General features: G+C 41.6%; 1 protein-coding gene across 1 annotated transcript in view; it reads right to left on the minus strand.

Annotated features, from left to right (window-relative positions):
* LOC127434232 (myosin-IIIa-like) overlaps positions 1 to 20,942 on the minus strand; it is a 160,368-nt gene that overhangs the window by 39,990 nt on the left and 99,436 nt on the right. The window contains exons 18-23 of the mRNA XM_051686810.1: positions 17,609 to 17,735; positions 16,284 to 16,494; positions 15,571 to 15,718; positions 13,999 to 14,152; positions 13,432 to 13,520; positions 13,206 to 13,335 (exon numbers count right to left, since the gene is read on the minus strand). Of these exons, the coding sequence (XP_051542770.1) occupies positions 13,206 to 13,335; positions 13,432 to 13,520; positions 13,999 to 14,152; positions 15,571 to 15,718; positions 16,284 to 16,494; positions 17,609 to 17,735 (859 nt within the window). The remainder of the gene's footprint in view (positions 1 to 13,205; positions 13,336 to 13,431; positions 13,521 to 13,998; positions 14,153 to 15,570; positions 15,719 to 16,283; positions 16,495 to 17,608; positions 17,736 to 20,942) is intronic.

Genomic DNA, 20,942 nt, shown 5'->3' on the forward strand with positions numbered 1-20,942 from the left:
GGGAGTGCAGACCGCCTTGGCGGTTGACATATGCTACCGCTGCCGTGCTGTCTGTCCGAACTAGCACGTGCTTGCCCTGGATCAACGGCCGGAACCTCCGCAGGGCGAGCAGAATTGCCAGTAACTCGAGGCAGTTGATGTGCCAACGCAGCTGCGGACCCGTCTAGAGGCCGGCAGCTGCGTGCCCATTGCCAACAGCGCCCCAGCCCATTTTGGAGGCGTCTGTCGTGACCACAACGCGCCTGGAGACCAGTTCTAGCGGAACACCTGCTCGTGGAAACGAGAGGTCGGTCCAAGGGCTGAAAAGACGGTGACAGACCGACGTAATGGCCACGGGGTGTGTCCCGTGGCGCCATGCCCGTCTCGGGACTCGAGTCTGGAGCCAGTGCTGAAGCGGCCTCATATGCATCAACCCGAGCGGGGTGGCCACCGCCGAGGACACCATATGCCCCAGGAGCCTCTGAAAATGTTTCAGTGGAACCGCTGTTTTCTGTTTGAACGCCTTCAAACAGGCCAGCACCGACTGGGCGCGCTCGTTCGTAAGGTGCGCCGTCAAGGAGACTGAGTCCAACTCCAAACCGAGAAAAGAGATGCTCTGAACCGGGAGGAGCTTGCTCTTTTCCCAGCTGACCCGAAGCCCTAGTCGGCTGAGGTGTGAGAGCACCAGGTCCCTGTGTGCATAACCCGTCTCGAGAGTGAGCTAGGATTAGCCAGTCGTCAAGATAGTTGAGAATGCGAATGCCCACCTCCCTTAACGGGGCAAGGGAAGCCTCTGCGATCTTCGTAAAGACGCGAGGAGACAGGGACAGGCCGAAAGGGAGAACTTGTACCGATACGCCTGACCCTCGAACGCGAATGCCCACCTCCCTTAACGGGGCAAGGGAAGCCTCTGCGATCTTCGTAAAGACGCGAGGAGACAGGGACAGGCCGAAAGGGAGAACTTGTACCGATACGCCTGACCCTCGAACGCAAACCGCAGGAAGGGTCTGTGTCGAGGAAGGATCGAGACGTGAAAGTACGCATCCTTCGGGTCTACCGCCGCGAACCAATCTTGATGCCGGACGCTCGCTAGAATGTGTCTTTGCGTCAGCATCTTGAACGGGAGTCTGTGTAAGGTCCGGTTCAGTACTCGCAGGTCCAAGATTGGCCGCAACCCACCGCCTTTTTTCGGTACAATGAAGTAGGGGCTGTAAAACCCCCTCTTCATCTCGGCTGGAGGGACAGGTTCTATCGCGTCCTTCCGTAGGAGGGTAGCGATCTCCGCGCAAGGTAGCAGCGTTTCCATCTTTCACCAAGGTGAAGTGGACACCGCTGGACCTGGGCGGATGCCCAGCGAAGTGAATCGTTCAGCCGAGTCGGACGGTCCGGACCAGCCCTCGCGACGGACTGGAAAGCGCAAGCCATGCACCCGAGTTCCGCGCAAGGGGGACCAAAGGGACAACGTCATCGGATGTACCGGCGGGTGGGGCCTCGCGGCGGGGCGGAGCTTGAGGTGCCACACCACATCGTGGCCGTGCTGAGTCCGAGGACATCGAAGCACTTACCTGGCTCCTTGTGACCACCCCCGGAACAGCCTGGGACGGGGGAGGAAGAGGCCTGTCCTCATGACCCGTGGAGACTGTCACATCGGGGGCGGATTTGTGCCACAGCTGGGCGCTCACGGCGGGAGACTGCCGCTGGAGCGCCAACCTGCCAAATGGAGTGGTGGACGGTGGTCGTGATGCCAGCCGTACACACCGAATATGTGACCCAGGGAACAAGGAAACCACTCTTGCGGAGCTCTTGAGTACTGCAGCCACTTGGGCATGCAGCGCAATTAAATGCAAAAGGTAACAAAAAGAAGATCTGCTTACCAGCTCCAGAGCAGCGGGTTTCGTTGTCCCTGGGTCGCCCGTCTCAGGGGCGCTTCGAAGACCTCCGTGGGTTCTTCGGTGCCGGCTGTGAGACGGGTGGCGTCGGCTTCCTGCGGTGGGCTCCACGCCGGGGCCGGGCCGGAGGGGCGGGCTGCGGCGGAGCCGGTGCAGTCACCGCAGGGGGACGCCCTCGGCGATGAGTAGATGGGGGGATCTTGAGCCACGCCGGGGCAGGACAAGCCGGCTAGCATCCATCTACTGCTCTACCATCGAGAACTGCTGGGCAAAGTCCTCGACAGTGTCGCCGAATAGGCCCGCCTGGAAAATGGGGGCAGCAAGGAATCGTGTCCTGTCGGCCTCACCCATCTCGACCAGGTTGAGCCAAAGGTGGCGCTCCTGGACCACTAGTGTGGCCATCGTCCGCCCGGGAGACCGCGCCGTGACCTCCGTCGCTCGGAGAGCGAGGTCGGTCGCCGAGCTCAGTTCCTACATCAATCCCGGGGCGGAACTACCCTCGTGCAGTTCCTTTAGCGCCTTGGCGGACTTGCAGGAGAGCCATGGCGTGCAGGGCGGAGGCGGCTTGTCCAGCAGCGCCGTAGGCTTTGACCGTCAGAGACGACGTAAACCTACAGGCCTTGGACGGGGGCTTTGTGCACCCACGCCAGGTGGCGGCGCTCTGCGGGCATAGGTGCACCACGAGCGCCTTTATCCACCGGGGGATTGCCGAATAACCCTTGGCCGCCCCACCATCGAGGGTAGTGAGAGCGGGGAAGCTGAAAAGATCGGGACCGGGCAGTAAAAGGTGCCTCCCGCGATCTTGTCAGCTCTTCATGCACTTCCGGGAAGAAAGGAACAGGGCGGGGCGTGGCTTTGAGCGGCGCCGCGAGCCCAGGAACCAATCACAGAGCCGCGAGGGTTCAGGGAAGAGCGGTGAAATCCACTCTAACCGACACTCGCGGCTGTCCGGGAAAGCATGTCGTCATCTCCGCGTCAGCCTGTGACTGGGCGATCGACCCCGAAGGGAGGAGCCCAGCCGAGGCTTCCGACTGGACGAGCCCGCTCTCCGATGCTGCGCTCGAGAGCTCATCACCTTCGCGGGCTCCGAATAAGAGGTCGAACTCGCCGTGAGACGAGCCGGCGGACTCACCCGGAAGCCCGATCGGGGCAGACGAGCGTGCTGGGGAATGGGAGGTCCGCGGGGGGATACCCGGCGGAGGCGGTCCCATTGGGGTCCCCAAATCGCCCCCAGTGCTAGCCGCGCTGGCCTCAAACCCGTGGGTAAAAGGACCGAGGCGGGAGCCTCTGGGGTGGCTCACGAAGGCGAGCCGCGACCGCAACGTTGCCATGGACACATTCTCGCAATGAGAATGTGACCATCCACGAATGCTGTCTCCGCGTGAGCAGTGCCCAGACACGAAAGACAGTGATCGTGACAGTTAGAAGGTGAGAGATAACGAGCACAACCAGGAATAACACACAATCGGAAAAGCATCTTTAAAAAGACGCGTCTTTAAAAAGACGTTCCGTGTGTGCGCTCTTTTAGAGAAATATATACTCTTTTAGAGGGGAAAAATGCTCTTTCAGAAAATATACTCTCTAGTTTTTCTGCCGAAGCGCCCAGGGGCGTTCTCTGCAGTGCACCAGTGCAGAGGAGGGAGAAGCCGCTGAAATGCGCCGTCAGATCCAGCAGGTGAATGAACAGTAGTATTCAGCTCAATGAGCATGACCGTTCGGCTCTGAAGAGAAAATCTGAATGAGTGGTTGCATACCAGCTCCTTTTATACCCGTATGTTCGGGGGAGTGGCATGCAAATACCACTCGCCAATTTTCATTGGCCTTTTATCAAAGACCAGAGGTGTCTCGGGCTCCCAAGAGTGACCCCTAGTGTCACTACATCGACACCAACGTCGAGTGAGTGACAGATAGGGAACTCATTTTATTATAGTAATTGTATCGCTAAGAATATGTTTGTATTTACGATGGTTTTGTGTCATACTTTCTTTTAATCATCTAATCTGTCAAATCTAACGCAACAGACAGTGGGCTTTCTGCCACCACTTACTGAGCAAGCGCTGACATTTTTGTAAACAAGAGGATTGGTCTATAGACCTTATTTACACTAGCGCCATGTTTGATTTTTAATGGGAATGGAAATGAAGCTGTGAGGGATAATCTCTTCAATGGCAAGCACGGTATAAATCTGTAAAAAGCTCCAATATCCCATCTGATTTTCCACAACTCATGTTTTCTGGAGTTTTTGTCTACTGAGTGTCCTTGAAAATAATGTTTTGTCTGAGAAACGATCCAAAAACACTTTAAACTGCATTACAGCCCACTGAAGAGACTGTAAGTCTATCCCTTACAGCTTATTAAAAATTTAATATGGCTCTGCTGTGAATAAGGTCTAGCATGTGATGAAGAACATTTATATATTAATTTCTTGGCAGATACATTTGCCAAATACTTTAACAGGTAGTTAAAGGGCAGTTCATTTAAAAATGTAATTTCTGTCATCACTGCTCACCCTAGAGTCTGTATGAATTTTTCTCTGCCATGGAACAAAAAAGGAGATGTTAAGCAAAACGTTTAGTCTAAGTCACCATTCACTGTCACTGCATCTTGTTTTTCATTCAATGTAAGTGAATGGTGACTGAAACTCCCTAATATCTCCTTTTGATATCCACTGAAATAAGAAAGTCATACAGGTTTGCAACAGCATGAAGGTAAGTAAGTGATGACAATTTTCATTTTTGTGTGAAATATCTCAAGTAAAAGTCAAAACTCGTCAGTTACCTTAAAAATGGCTTTTTAAAGTTGACAATATGTATTGAAAATGTTAACAGATTAAGAGTTAAGAGAATTGTGCTGCATAATTAGTTATGATGTATACTGAAAACAGATTATATACTAAATATTAAATACAGATAATACATTTTCATATTATGTATATTATTAATATTATAATTTTATATCATTACATTATACAGATGGCAGAGAAAATAACTGTATATGTCAGATGGAGCTCAAGAGAGGTGGAGATGAGAGATATAACAGGTGTAACTCTGCAGCTGAGTAGTTCTGTTAGCTTTACAATTATTGTCAAAGGTAATGCGAAATAAGGAAGAGCCAAGATTTGAAAGGTGTCAAAAGACCGCTCCAACCTCGCATGCTTGCAAATTGTAACGTTGACAGCTTTGTCAATTATAAGCAGGAGCAACAGTGTTAGCACATCACTTGCTTACAGAGACGCAAAATAATGCCATTTGCATTTCTGATTAACAGGTTTATGAAGGTTTATACACGTGTATCATCGTAAGATCAGTAAAAATGCACTTCCCGGCATGCGCCAGCTGCTAAATGACGGATGCACGAGAGAGAGAGAGAGAGAGATAGAGAGAGAGAGAGAGATGATTTTGACTCATGCAGATTCTGCTGTTTTAAGCATCTCCTCTATTCACGCCCCAAAATTTAAGACCTCAGCAAACTAAATTGAAGACTTCTTGTAATTTTATAAAGATATTTAAGACTTTTTATGGCCTTACATTTTTAAAAGTAAATTTAAGACTTTTTAAGACTTTTTGAGGACCCGCGGAAACCCTGGGTACCGGAACTTTGTGAAACAGTGTGATCATGTTGTTGGATCAATGTGTATTGGGAAAAGTACAAATAAAAAAAAAAACTATACAAATACATTTTTTTTTTACTTGATTTGACTTTTATGTTACAATGTTTGACATTGTAATAAGGTTCCATTGGTTAACATTAGTTAATGCATTAGGTATCGTGAACAAACAATGAACAATATATTTTTTATAGCATTTATTATTCTTTGTTAATATTAGTTAATAAAAATATAATTGTTCATTGTTATTTCACAGTGCATTAACTAATAATAACAAAAACAACATTTGAAAAATGTATTAGTATATTTTGAAATTAACATTAAGATTAATAAATGCTTTAAAATTATTGTTCAAAGCTGGGTTGATATTAAATAATGTTGTTTACTAATGTTAACAAATGGAACCGTATTGTAAAGTGTTACCCCATGTTTTTTTTTTGTTTTTTTTTTTTTGTTTTTTTTTTGGCAACAAAATCTCAATGTTCTTTCTTTGCACTGTCAAACAAACAAGTGATAGCCAGCACTGAAGCATTTTATCAGTCAGAAATAATTAATTCTGATTCAAAGTAATGGCCAGCATTGACCAATCACTGCCAACCATGTTAAAATAAAATTAGACATTTTAAATTCTGAATCTATGTAGTGATTATCACTCTTCCATGTCTGCCAAACATGTTGAGTGGTCAAAACATCATCTGCAGCCTGAAACTGAGCTTTTGGTTGGATGTTAGGAGTGAATGCACATGGCTGCATAGGAAAGCTGTAGGATCCTCCCTTGCTCCTTGCACCAGCTAATAACCAGCTTGGACCAGCCTGAACCAGCTAATCACCAGTTTGTACCACTATTAACCAACTTAGACCAGCTAATTAGCATCTTGGACCAACTAATAACCAGCCTGGACCTGCTGTAACGTCTGTGTAAGATCAGTGATGGCTAATTACACTTTGTTTGAAAAAAAAACTTTTAGCCTTTTGACATTTGCATATAAATTACTGACCTGGCCTCCACGTTTACATTTATATGGGTGCTAAATTGCAGATGGTCTTTATCACTATCAAAAGGATGCTAAAACAGGTCTCCTCTGAAGTGTCTCCATCAAGCTTCAAACACATTCCACCATAATGGGTGACCACCCATTATGCCCATTAGCAATAAAATGCGAATGGGCCATAAACGGAGACAAAGGATGTTTCTCCCGCTCAAAATGCATGCCTCTGATTGGCCACTCCACCCACAAAATGGGTGCAGCAATGAACTATCAAAACTCCAGAGCGCAGACTAATCATCGCTCAAAACTTCTTCTTCTTGAGACCAACCCACTCCAAAACTCTCTCTTGAGTTTAACCTTCTGGCAGTGTTTACCTTCAAGTAACTTTGTGGATTTCCTGTGGACTTCTTCAACTCACTCCTAAAGAAATCGTCGAGAACCTCGTCTACCACATCAAGACTCTTATTCAGCAACAAACCAATGCAAGTAACCATTTACCATTAGATGCGCGTTTAAGTTTGAACCCCTTTTAAGGTGAATTGTGCCTCTGATGATTCTCATTTAGGTTGTGGTTATCTGACGTGAAATATTGCCATTCTGTGCTCTTCTCTCTCTCTTTTCCTTACTTTCCTTCATTCTATATATGTATGTTTTGCTTAGTTTGTTCGTATGTTAGTTATAGTTTCATTTATTAAATCCCTTATATTCACAATTGATTGTCTCTGTGTTCCGCTCACAATTCAAAGTCACTGAATGTTGCTCCTTGCTACATGCTAAACTACTGCTAGCACTGTATAAGTAGGAAGACTATCGTTCCTTGGCCAGGAAAGTAATTTTCCTAGAATTGATAAATAATTATATTGTCTGCTCGCTGGACGGACGGATCAAGTAATTGTAATATCGATTCTGCTACAGTTAATTCTAAGATCTAATCTAAATATTTATTATTAATTATAACCAGTTATAATTAATTATAAATAATTCCCTTTTAAGCTAATTTGCTACACTGCTAATAACCAGCTTGAACAAGCTAAAGACCAGGATGGACCAACTAATTAGCAGATTGGTCCAGCCAATAACCAGCCTGGAACAGCCATTAACCAGCTTGGACAAGCTAATGACCAGTGTTAACCAAATAATAAACAGCTTTGTCTAGCTAATAACCAGCTTGGATGAGCTAATAACCAGCCTGGACCTGCTAATAACCAGCTTGAACAAGCTAATGACCAGACTGGTCCAGCTAACAACCAGCTTGGACCAGCTAATGAGCAGATTGGACCAGCCTGAACCAGCTTATAACAAGCTTGAACAAGCTAAAGACCAGGATGGACCAACTAATTAGCAGATTGTTTCAAATAATGACCAGATTTAGCAAGCTAATGACCAGAGTTGACCAACTAATAAACAGCTTGGTCCAGCTAATAACCAGCTTGGATGAGCTAATAACCAGCCTGGACCTGCTAATAACCAGCTTGAACAAGCAAATGACCAGGGTGGACCAACTAATGACCAGATTGGTCCAGCTAACAACAAGCTTGGACCAGCTAATGGCCAGCTTGGACCAGCTAATGGCCAGCTTGGACCAACCTGGACCAGCTTGAACCAGCTAATGACCAGCTAATGACCAGCTTGGAACAGCTAAAAACTAGCTTGGACCAGCCAATAACCAGCTTGGACCAGCTAATAGCCAGCTTGAACAAGCTAATGACCAGTGTGGACCAACTAATGAACAGATTTGTCCAGCTAACAACCAGCTTGGACCAGCTAATGAGCAGATTTAACAAGTTAATGACCAGGCTGGACCAACTATTGACCAGATTGGTCCAGCTAACAACCAGCTTGGACCAGTTAATGACCAGCTTGGAACTGCCAATGACTAGCGTGGCCCAGCCAATTAACTTGAACCAGACAAAAACCAGCTTGGTCCACCCAACAACCAGCTTAGACCAGCTAATACCCAAATTGAACCACCCAATAACCAGATTGGACAAGCTAATGACCAGTGTGGACCAATTAATGACCAGCTTGGTCCAGCTAATAACCAGCATGGATGAGCTAATAACCAGCCTAGACCTGCTAATAACCAGCTTGAACCAGCTAGTAACCATCTTGAACAAGCTAATGACCATGGTGCACCAACTAATGACCAGATTGGTTCAGCTAACAACCAGCTTGGACCACCTAATGACCAGCTTGGGCCATCTTGAACAAGCTTGGAACATCTAAAAACCAGCTTGGACCAGCCAATAATCAGCTTGGACCAGCCAATAATCAGCTTGGACCAGCCAATTACCAGCTTGAACCAGCCAATAACCAGTTTGGACCAGCTAATGACCAGGGTGGACCAACTAATGACCAGATTAGTCCAGTTTACAACCAGCTTGGACCACATAATGAGCAGCTTGGACCAATTTGGACCAGACTGAACCAGTTAATAACCATATTGAACAAGCTAATGACCAGGGTGGACCAACTAATGACCAGATTGGTCCAGCTAACAACCAGCTTGGACCAGCTAATGACCAACTTGGAACAGTCAATAACTAGCTTGGACCAGTCAATTACCTTGAACCAGCCAATAACCAGCTTGGACCAGCCAATCACCTTGAACCAGCCAATAACCAGCTTGGACCAGCTAATAACCAACTTTAACCAGCCAATAACCAGCTTGGACAAGCTAATGACCAGTGTGGATCAATTAATGACCAGCTTGGAGCAACTATTGACCAGCTTGGTCCAGCTAATAACCAGCTTGGACAAGCTAATAAACTGCCTGGACCTGCTAACAACCAGCCTGAACCAGCTAATAACCAGATTAAACAAGCTAATGACCACAGTAGACCAACTAATGACCAACTTTGTTCAGCTAACAACCAGCTTGGACCAGACTGGACCAACTTGGACCAGGTAATAACCAGCTTGGACCAGCTAATAACCAGCTTGGACCAGCTACTGACTAGCTTGGACCAGCTAATGACCAGTTTGGACCAGCAATTAAATAGCTTGGATGAGCTAATGACCAGCTTGGACCAACGTATAAGAAACTTAGACCAGCTAATAACCAGCTAGAAGCCAGCTAGACCCCAGCTACCATGTTCTGAAATACAGCTAGCAGATAGATTTTCCAAGTTTTGCCAATGGAATGTATCCACCCTGAAGTGCTCAGCTTCTCTCATGTAAAGTCATGAAAACTGAGTGTTCTGAAATCAACAAAACACCTTTTGTTTCTTTGTAGCACAGTGGAGTTAAGAGACCTTGAATGAGTCAATCACACAATAACTTGGCTGACTGACGGATTATTAGAGGTTATTGTTTGAAAATGAAATCTCACACAGAGACCCTGAATTAAACAAGACTAAAGGTACACTGTTCACTTATACTGTATGTGTACAGTGCATCCGGAAAGTATTCACAGCGCTTCAATTTTTCCACATTTTGTTATGTTACAGCCTTATTCCAAAATGGATTAAATTCATTATTTTCCTCAAAATTCTACAAACAATACCCCATAATGACAATGTGAAAGAAGTTTGTTTGTAATCTTGGCAAATTTATTAAAAATAAAAAACGAAAAAAAAAAAAAAAAAATTACATGTACATAAGTATTCACAGCCTTTGCTCAATACTTTGTTGAAGCACCTTTGGCACCAATTACAGCCTCAAGTCTTTTTGAGTATGATGCTACAAGCTTGGCACACCTATTTTTGGGCAGTTTCTCCCATTCTTCTTTGCAGGACCTCTCAAGCTCCATCAGGTTGGATGGGGAGCAACTGTGCACAGCCATTTCCAGATCTCTCCAGAGATGTTCAATCAGGTTCAAGTCTGGGCTCTGGCTGGGCCACTCAAGGACATTCACAGAGTTGTCCCGGAGCCACTCCTTTGTTATCTTGGCTGTGTTCTTAGGGTCGTTGTCCTGTTGGAAGATGAACCTTCGCCCCAGTCTGAGGTCCAGAGCGCTCTGGAGCAGGTTTTCATCAAGGATGTCTCTGTACATTGCTGCATTCATCTTTCCCTTGATCCTGACTAGTCTCCCAGTTCCTGCCGCTGAAAAACATCCCCACAGCATGATGCTGCCACCACCATGCTTCACTGTAGGGATGGTATTGGCCAGGTGATGAGCGGTGCCTGGTTTCCTCCAGACATGACGCTTGCCATTCAGGCCAAAGAGTTCAATCTTTGTTTCATCAGACCAGAGAATTTTGTTTCTCATGGTCTGAGAGTCCTTCCGGTGCCTTTTGGCAAACTCCATGTGGGCTGTCATGTGCCTTTTACTGAGGAGTGGCTTCCTGCCTGATTGGTGGAGTGCTGCAGAGATGGTTGTTCTTCTGGAAGGTTCTCCTCTCTCCAGAGAGAAACGCTGGAGCTCTGTCAGAGTGACCATCGGGTTCTTGGTCACCTCCCTGACTAAGTCCCTTCTCCTCTGATCACTCAGTTTGGCCGGGCGGCCAGCTCTAGGAAGAGTCCTGGTGGTTCCAAACTTCTTCCATTTACGGATGATGGAGGCCACTGTGCTCATTGGGAGAAATTTTTCTGTACCCTTCCCCAGATCTGTGCCTCGATACAATCCTGTCTCGGAGGTCTACAGGCAATTCCTTGGACTTCATGGCTTGGTTTGTGCTCTGACATGCACTGTTAACTGTGGGACCTTATATAGACAGGTGTGTGCCTTTCCAAATCATGTCCAATCAACTGAATATACCACAAGTGGACTCCAATCAAGTTGTAGAAACATCTCAAGGATGATCAGTGGAAACAGGATGCACCTGAGCTCAATTTTGAGTGTCATGGCAAAGGCTGTGAATACTTATGTACATGTGATTTTTTTGTTGTTTTTTATTTCTAATAAATTTGCAAAGATTTCAAACAAACTTCTTTCACGTTGTTATTATGGGGTATTATTTGTAGAATTTTGAGGAAAATAATGAATTTAATCCATTTTGGAATAAGGCTGTAACATAACAAAATGTGGAAAAAGTGAAGCGATGTGAATACTTTCCGGATGCACTGTATGTCTGCATATCAGTGGCGGGACGTGCATTTACAGTCTAGGCCTTCTGTGTGATTCATGCCATTAAGACACACAATGAATTAGACACCTTATGCCTTTGGGCATCATACATTATGCCGCAGCTAACTAGTAATACCAATTGAAAGCCAGAACTTGAAACGACACTTAATGCTCAAGCCTAATTTGAACTGCAGCATGACTGTTTTGTGAAATGAACATCTCCCGAACAGACATTCAAAAATCATAATTTTTCATATGAAACTACCAAGGTGGTCTATAATACCTGGAAAAATCTATCTAATAATATTTGCGATTTAAATGTTGCTTGTAATAAATTTCGTTTCGTCAGGGTACACGGTTATGCTGCGTTCCATTCAAGTTGGATGAGGAATATTCCTACTTGATATCTCCAACCATAAATGCATTCCATTCCCCAATATTCTGAAGATGACGTTTAAGGAAACAAAACTGCAATGCTCCCGTTTGCTTAGCAGGGGTTTGACTCTCATTAGAGATGTCTCCTAGCAACCCAACTGATAATCAATGCTGCAGAGCTAGCATTTGTGCTTCAGGTGTACGATTATCAAAAGAGATTATGATGTTTTATACACCCGGTTCTGCAGGCATTTATTAAACAAGCTTTAATATCATGTAATGCGGAAACAAACTCATTTATCGATATTACTTAATAAATTGTTTGTGACATGTTTGTGTGACATCATGCCCCTGCATCTCGGCGAAATCGGAGTTGATAATTTCTGCACGAGCCTACAAGTTGTAATTCTGTCTTCAAGATGCATTCCATTGCACTTTTCCTAGTAGGAAGTTATAAAATCCAACTTTCCGAGTTGAATGGAATGCAGCACTACTTTTCAAAACTTGTTCTGACACTGAATGCTCCAGCAGCCTAATTTACACTTAGAAAACTACTGATGTTGCTATAATGCAAAAAGCACTTACCAATTTACTTGAAGTGAAAATCAGTCCTCCTTTCCTGTTTAATAAATTAAGCAATCACACAGTCATGCAGAACATCTCGTGTTTTTTTTTTTTTTTTTTAATCTGTAAGGATCTCTTTCTCAACGGCAATAACAGCAGTGATGACAGCCGACTCGTCAGACAGCTTGATCTTACGCTTTTCGCTCTTGAATTACGTACATCACTTATAGCATGATTGCGTCACTGAAGGCAAGCTAGAAGGCCTCAACCTCACATCCAACAAGAACAAATAAATCAATCTGATTGGCTGATGAATCTGACAATCTGACTTTAGTTGCCCATTCATTTGCACTGTTGAGGGATTCTGAAGAAATTCTGAAGGCCTGATGGGGTGGAGCTCAGACTCACGTGCTGCTTTGGGCATGTGATTTGTGAAACAGTTGTCACACTTTGCTTGTAAGCATCAAGGAATAAATTCTGAATGGATAAACTTTTCGTTTTTCTCTATTTGTTTGTAGATTAATTAAGAGTGGAAAGTGATTAAAAATACATAGGCAAAAAGGTGATTGAGAATGAAAGGATGAAAAATATTTATTTATTTGGCATGTTAGGTCAGCAGAGAAGGATTTGCTGGCCCTGAGAATTCGCCACTGCTTCATATATGTGTGTGTATTTGGCAACATAAAATAATAATATCAGTATACAAAAAGATAAACAAAAGCATTTAAACAGCATGCTCTGAAGCATTCTGCGTTTAGTTAATGAAATGATCAGTTAATTAAATGATATCATACCTGTTTTAGTGAGTGGGTGGGTAACCAGTTTACGGATCAATTCATTCTCTGAGGACCTCAGTAGTAGAACAATATCAGCGGGAAGAGCATCTCTGTTCTTAGCCAGAAACCCACTTGCATTATAGATCACCTAAATATGCAGGAAACATGGTCAAAACAACATCCAGTATCTTTTCAGTTCAAATTGCATAGTTCTTCTAGGATCATACATCTATAACATTTCTACCTTTCCAGCATAGTGATGGATCCCAAAGCCCAGATCAGCCCTCTTTGGTCTCCAGAAGTTTTTAGATTTTAAGTTGTCCCCAAATTTCTCTGAATTGAACAAAAGAGGGTTTCTTATTCATTTAAAATGCATTAATTCATTCATTTGTGCACTCAATCACAAAAGCAATAATTAATTCACCTGTTTCATTCACATATTTAAAGCAAAAGAAATAAAAAATAATAAAAAAAAAATAATGGAAAATCAGCTAACTATGCGTCTGGTCTTGGCGTGTTGTATTACTCAGTTATCAGTCACAGAATCCATTGAGAGCATCCTCAGGAGAAAACAGTTGTAAATTTCAGTAGATCATTAGTTAATGTTTGATCAGACTCACAGCCCTATTTGTCACTACTTGTATTTGTGAGCATAAGTCTGTGTGTGGTAATGTGTGAGAGAGAATGAGACAGAGAAAGAGAAAGGTGTAACTGGCCCTGGTCATCAGACACCAAAGCTAAAGCTACAAGCTCTATGATGTTTCAGGGAGAAGTTTGGATGGTGAATCTGAGAATCTGAGGAGGAACTTGCCGACAAGTGTCTGGTCAGTTGCCTGTGGAAAGCGGCTCTCTTCATCCATTAGAGACAAAATGCCCATGGGCTTCTGAAGGAACAGGTCCAGCAGCGGCCGGTTGTCTTCATACTCAATCATTCGAGCGTCCACATCTTCATTCAGATACTCATCCTGCAGAGTAACCAAAGAGATTTTCTCACCACACAGCAATATATTACATGTAATCTGGATTATGTAATCACATTACATTACTTGTAATTACTGTTGTAATCAGATTACATTAAATTTAAAAAAAATGTGCATAATCAGACTACATTTGTGAGTTCCCTGCAACACTGTTGAACTGTGTTGGTTGACGCCTGGAGCTCTGTAAACTCTTAAACCACAGCGACTGACTGTGAATGGCTAAATGATGAGTCAGGCAATTCCTGTTGCTGCACCATGACTTCCTGTGAGCACAAATTCAATCCAGAGAACAAATGTCTCTTGTATCCCTTCTTTAAACTGCCATGTTCATAAATTACAATAAACACATATACATATTTATTCATTTATTTATTTATTTATTTATTTTTACTGGAGAAGCACACACATACACATACAGAGGTATGTCCAAGATATCTAATCTCTGGTGTTTAATAGAATTTGCAGCCTCAGGTAAAGTCAAACAGCGATGAAGGAACAAGCACCTGACATATGTGCCTCGGGGGATGCAAAAACAACAAAAAGAACAGCAATTCAAAATGACACAGGACATTGGAATAACAGAGAAAGCATGAAAATTACAGCTATTCTTACTTTTATTATTGTTATTATTGCATGACAATTAAACAGATTTTGCTCTAAATTCTCTGTAATGCAGTGAACCTGTTTTGCTTTTGAGTTGTTGTTTTTTTTATTTTTTTATTTTTTATTTTTTTTATTGCATATCCCATAAATCATTTTTATTACAAAATTATGAATGAAATGTGACATGGACATATTTTTATATATACATTTACTATATATATATATATATATATATATATATATATATATATATATATATATATATATTTATACACACACTGTATATGTAAACTGTATATATATATGGCTCAACCAATGACTCACAAATGCATAAAAAGTCATGTGTGGATCAGCTGAACCACAGTAAAGTAGACATCTCATTGCACATTTACTAAAAGCAGCATTTGCATTCAGCCATAAAGGCACAAAAGTAAAGTCAGCGTCTCCTGACGTAACCCTTGTTTCAGATGATTTATGAAGGCACTAATGTGGGTTACTCTCAAACGTTTAGAGGCACCAAATAATTTTTTCCCTCAAGGCTACAGTCAGCCTAGTCAGTCTGGGGAATTGCCACGCTTGTCTGAATAAAAAGAAAATGGTGAGTTTCCTCCCCTCCCCCCTTGCTCACAACCCCGTGAAAGGATAAATGATAATGTGTTACCACCATTTAGATGGAAATAAGGTTTTATGGAGGAGGAACAATTAAAAAAAAAAGTCTTATAAAGGCTCCCATAAGGCTTAGAAAAGCTCCCAAACTATTTGTGATTGGATGAGATGGCTTTATCAGAGACAGGATGTACCTGCTCCCAGTCGAATATGTGCTGGTTGAAGTAGAATTGGATCTGCTCATTGGCTATGTTGATGCACAGCTGCTCAAATGAGTTCCTCTTAAAGTTCTCAAAGCCGAAAATGTCCAGGATGCCGATGTTCAGACCCTTTTCTTCCCCCCTGGGGAAAATTAAGGACTGAATGATTATTTTGATTCATAAAACTTGTAGCCTAATATTAAAGAGCATTAGATGTCAGTTGACAGACAAGCTATCATTATTTAAACATCTTTACGGTAAAACAATTTCACCCTAGTAGCTAGTGAATTAGAGGACTTCATATCAACCCAGAGAACAATTTTATTGCCCTTTTTTTTTTTTTTTTTTGTAGAATCAACTTTAAATTATTTGTCCTAAAAGTCCTTATGAGAAATACAAATAGATTTAAATGAGATGACTGTTGACATACAGTAAGAGTATAGAGCTATATTTTAAATATGAACAGCATAGCTCAGATCATTTGTCTTTGGGAAAATTGATGAGAAATGTTTGAGTTCACACTGAAATTTTGTACTTTAATTGCAAACTTTGGGATCACATCAAATCTGAGCATAGTTTGAGACACTGTTGAGATCTTTGTTGAAACTCTGTTAAATCTTACTGCTATCTAGGAGAAACAATTGAGAAATAATGAAGATCTCATTTGTGATTTGGGAGTTATTTCACACTCTCTTTATTTCTCTCACTCTGATTGGTTGTCTGGTTTCAAAAGGGAGTTGATGCGGTTGACAATCCAGCCAAACAGGCGTCCGTACAGGGCTTTGCCCATTGCGTCCAGCACCTCAGTGGCCTTCTCTACTGTATTCGGCCGGACGATGGTTTCACCCCGCATGACCACACAGTGAGAGGTCAGGGCTTCTTGCAGCTCGTCTGCACGGATACACAGCAGCGATGCAGCTGCACACACAAACACATGTAACATATCAAAACAATGCATTTAGAAATCTAGGAGTATTTGATCCATAACATGTCCATTAACTTTTTTAATATTTAGGTTAAGTTACTATGAATGTATTAGGGAAAGTTTATACTTGTATATAGGTCCTGTGACTGTTCATCATTTATTTACTTCTTGCCTTCACTTATTCATTTAAAATGGTCCTGTGGTGTGACAAATTAATTTTTAAAATTACAAATATCAATGTAGTCATGTACTGTGTGGATATGTGGACTAGTATTGTTATAAAAACTGCATGCATAATAATAAAAATATATATATTTTCAAAATTATGTTTAAAATAGTTTTTGTATAACATGTCACGCCACAGGATATGTCAACATGCCCAAAATATTTATATATGGGGCTACAGCCCAATTTGCACACTAATATTAGTGTTACACACTAATAAATTAGTATTGCACTGATAATGGTAAAGTATATACTTTTAAGGGCATAGTAAGCTACTACACCATTATTGGGACATACTAGCATGTCATAAAATTACATATTAGCCCAAAAATCATGCACAAATGCATACCTCAGAAACAAAACGTCTTGTTATCTTTGACTTAATCCAATGGCATTCTATTTCAAAGCTGTATGAAATTAACAGAGTGATCTGGGACACACTTATCCCAAAATGGAATGCAATATTCTGTAGACTGATTAGTATCCCTGCTAAAAACAAATGCTAAAACAGGCCTATGGTTGTTTATCAGGTCTTTCAAGCTGCCCAATCTGGTGTTCAGTTGGTTTCCCAGCCTGATTAGCTAAAAAGTGCCCTAAAACCTGAAATCAGACTAGCCAGACCAGTGGAAAACAGATTGGTGTTGAGCTACCACCTGCAAACCACTTTAGACTGGTTTAAATATGTTATTTATTTTTCATCTGCACAATTATATAAACAGAAACACACATCATCCATGAGTGATGATATAACTGCTCAGGCTCAGATCAAAAGGTTAATTTGTGTACAGAGTGAAAGGTCAGACTTGAAAAACAGAAATAAGTGAGAATCGACCATGCTTCAGGTCACAGCATGCTAAACACACTAGTGCTGTGCTTACTTACCGCTCTCTAGTACTGCCATGTTGGAAATGTTGCTTTTGTCAGTCTGATGCTCAGACGTGACCGACATGAACTCGACATCACCTGCGTTTAGGATCCCAGCTAATATACTATAAACACTCCCGAGCTCCTGCAGAAATCATGACAAACAAATACACTAATGTTGTATGAACACATCAATAACATTAAAAATAATTTGATATGATAATGTCAAATAATATTGATGATAATAGATGTGTTTGGGTCATTCTGTTATGCAGTACATTTCCATGTCCCTATCATTTATTTCTTAATATATTGGATGAAATACTTACAGAACTCACAATTGGATGACACTGGATGAAAAACTCACAATTTTATAAGATAAAAATCATATCAGTTGGGTTTCTTTTATCATAATATCACAGTTAAGTGAACATAGGGGTGAATTTTAAACGGAGTGACTATTTGCACCATGGTGTAAATAGCATCTGCCACACAGTGCAGCTATTTTCACCCCAACACTATGTGCAGCAGGGTGCAATTAGTATCTACCATTATTTCCACTGGGGTGTAAATAGCATATACCATTATTTGCATTTGAAAAACAGCAGCACAAACATCACTAATTATAATAATTAATATTATTAACTAATTAATTGTTTTTATTTATTACCAATTATTATCACTAATAATTAGAATGGATTAATAAATTATGTGATGTTTTGTGGTATTTGTTGGCTTATCTCACTCTATTACATACCATCATGTTTGATACAATTTCAGAAATCAGTATGAACATTTTAAAACTTCATAAGATTAAAATATATAAAAATGAAGGACATGCTCTCATGCAAGCTAGTTAATATCAGCTCTGTATTTCCATTCTGTGCCATAGTTTAAATAATAATAAAGTTATAATTAATGAAGTGCCTGAGCTTGACCAGAGCATAGTTCTGAAAGGTTAGGTTTGCCCTAAAAATACTTCCTTAAATAACAACACAAATGTATCTTTTTTTTTTTTCTTCATAAAGACAGAATCAAAAAGGTACTGTGTAACAGCAATGACCTGTTCAGGTTTTCTAGGCCAGAAGAATGACTTGTGCTTGAAATTTCTGCAGATGTAGCATAGCAGCTCAAAACTAGCGGCACATTGACTGTCTGTTCGATTATGTGGAGTCCCTAGAGAATACCGTGTTCTGTAATGTCAAGGCAGTCAAACTAATGTCACTCACAGGCCTGTGAGTACTCCTGTCTCCTTCAACAAAAGGATAACTGAATTGACATTACGAGACGGAATAAGTCCTTGGAGGACATTAATGTTTCATCACTCTAAAAGACTGCAGCCACTATATTGGCCTGCCTTTAGTAGTTTAGAACTATACAGCACAACAGTGACCACCCACTTATTTAACAGCCATGGTTAGGAGAATTATTTTTCACATTTTTTTGTTTTTTTTTTTCCATAGGGATTTAAAAAGCTGCAATAAAAAGTTATAACACATGAAACATCCAGTGCCAAGATTAAACATGACAGTTTGTTTTTTTTTAAAGTAAAAAAGTATATGAAAATCTAGCAAAATACAAAGGTACAAAACTGCATGCTTAGCCTAATGCCTTTTATGAGGGATTGAACTACTCATCCAATAATGTATTGAGAAACAAGGTTAATATCACTAACCAAAATTATCACAGGGATGAAAATTAGCAATGAAAAAAATATTTTCATTAACAAAAATACAAATACAAATGTTTGTACGAGTTTGCAAAAACATTTCTAAAACTAATCGATACTATAAACGAGCACTATGAATGAGAACTAAATGGAATCACAGAGAAAATAACTTCAATTTGTTAGCATTAGCAAATGCTTTAGATATCATGAGCTAACAAGCAAACAGCATTTTATTATTCTTGGTTAATGTTAATTCCTAAAATACTGTATAGTACATTTACTATTCTGGGCCATATTTAAATGCTGCTGTGTCATATGCGCATAGTCAGTGGGCATGGCCATGAAGTTTTGGTATTTTTATGAAGTCTTAGGCATAAATCAGTAGCTGAAATAGTGTGCACAAAGTGTGAAAGCATCCTATTATATATTCCATTTCCTGTCAAGCAATGTTGATATACAGTATGTGTATGACGACAGCCCATTCATGAGAATTTGGTAGTGTAAATGGGCTGTATTAGCAGAATAGAAATATGGACTATGTCTTACATTCTTTTGCGCATTATCTACATCTTGTTGAATGAAAGGACTACTGTATTTCTATGACAGTGACACGCTCCTTATATGCGCATGAAAAATCGTGGCACTCGTCAGGACTAATTGAATGTAGGCTGCACTAAAGTATAAAAAATGTAGATATAAATGAACAAATTGATCTACTGACACAAAAATTAGGGCAAGTATTAAGAGTGATCGATAGCTCATTAATATCATCTGCTGGTGAAATCTACAAATTTTAAATGCAGAAACTGATTTTAGACTTAACGCCAAGAGTAGACGTTCTCAGATGTCTTAGCACAATGGCCTATTAGTGTCACCTAATTAACATTCAATACACCCACAGTTTGCACACATACGCCCACAGATAGCGCAAGCACTCTCAGCCACACCTCTTGCACATTGCACTGACTTGTAAATTGGGCTTAGAATTAGTGCTCTCATAAAAACCGGTAAGACAGCGCACAGTCATTGCATGTAGCATTGCGCCTAGTGCGGTCACGAAAATAGAGCCCTAAACATGTAAATATGTTAACATTAGTTAATGCATTATAAACTAAGGATGAACCATTGTTAATTTATAAATTAACATCAAACAAGATTTATAAAAGCCGTAAAAAGTTGTTAGCTCATTGTTAGTAAAATGTACTAGTACATTTTTGGAATTAACATTAACCGAGAGAAAAAATAAGTACAATAAAATATTGTTAATTTTTTAGTTTGTGTTCGTTAACGTCTTGGTTACTGTCATAACCTCCATTCCCTGATGGAGGGAACGAGACGTTGTGTCGATGTAGTGACACTAGGGGTCGCTCTTGAGAGCCCCGAACACCTCTATTCTTTTGAGAAAAGGCCATTAGAATTGGCAAGTGGAATTTGCATGCCACTCCCCCAGACAGGAGAAGGAATGCCCACTCTCATTCAGGTTTTGTGCTGAGGAGCCGAGACAAGGTCCGGCCATTTCAGCGGCTAGTACAGCTTTGTGGCAAGAGGGACACAATGTCTCAATCCCTCCATCAGGGAACGGAGGTTACGACAGTAACCAAGATGTTCCCCTTCTGTCACTCACTCGACGTTGTGTCGATGTAGTGACACTAGGGGTCCCTATAGAAAAATGCCACAACAGGT

This window comes from Myxocyprinus asiaticus, chromosome 44 (genome assembly GCF_019703515.2).
Source record: "Myxocyprinus asiaticus isolate MX2 ecotype Aquarium Trade chromosome 44, UBuf_Myxa_2, whole genome shotgun sequence".
Taxonomy (NCBI): Eukaryota; Metazoa; Chordata; class Actinopteri; order Cypriniformes; family Catostomidae; genus Myxocyprinus; species Myxocyprinus asiaticus.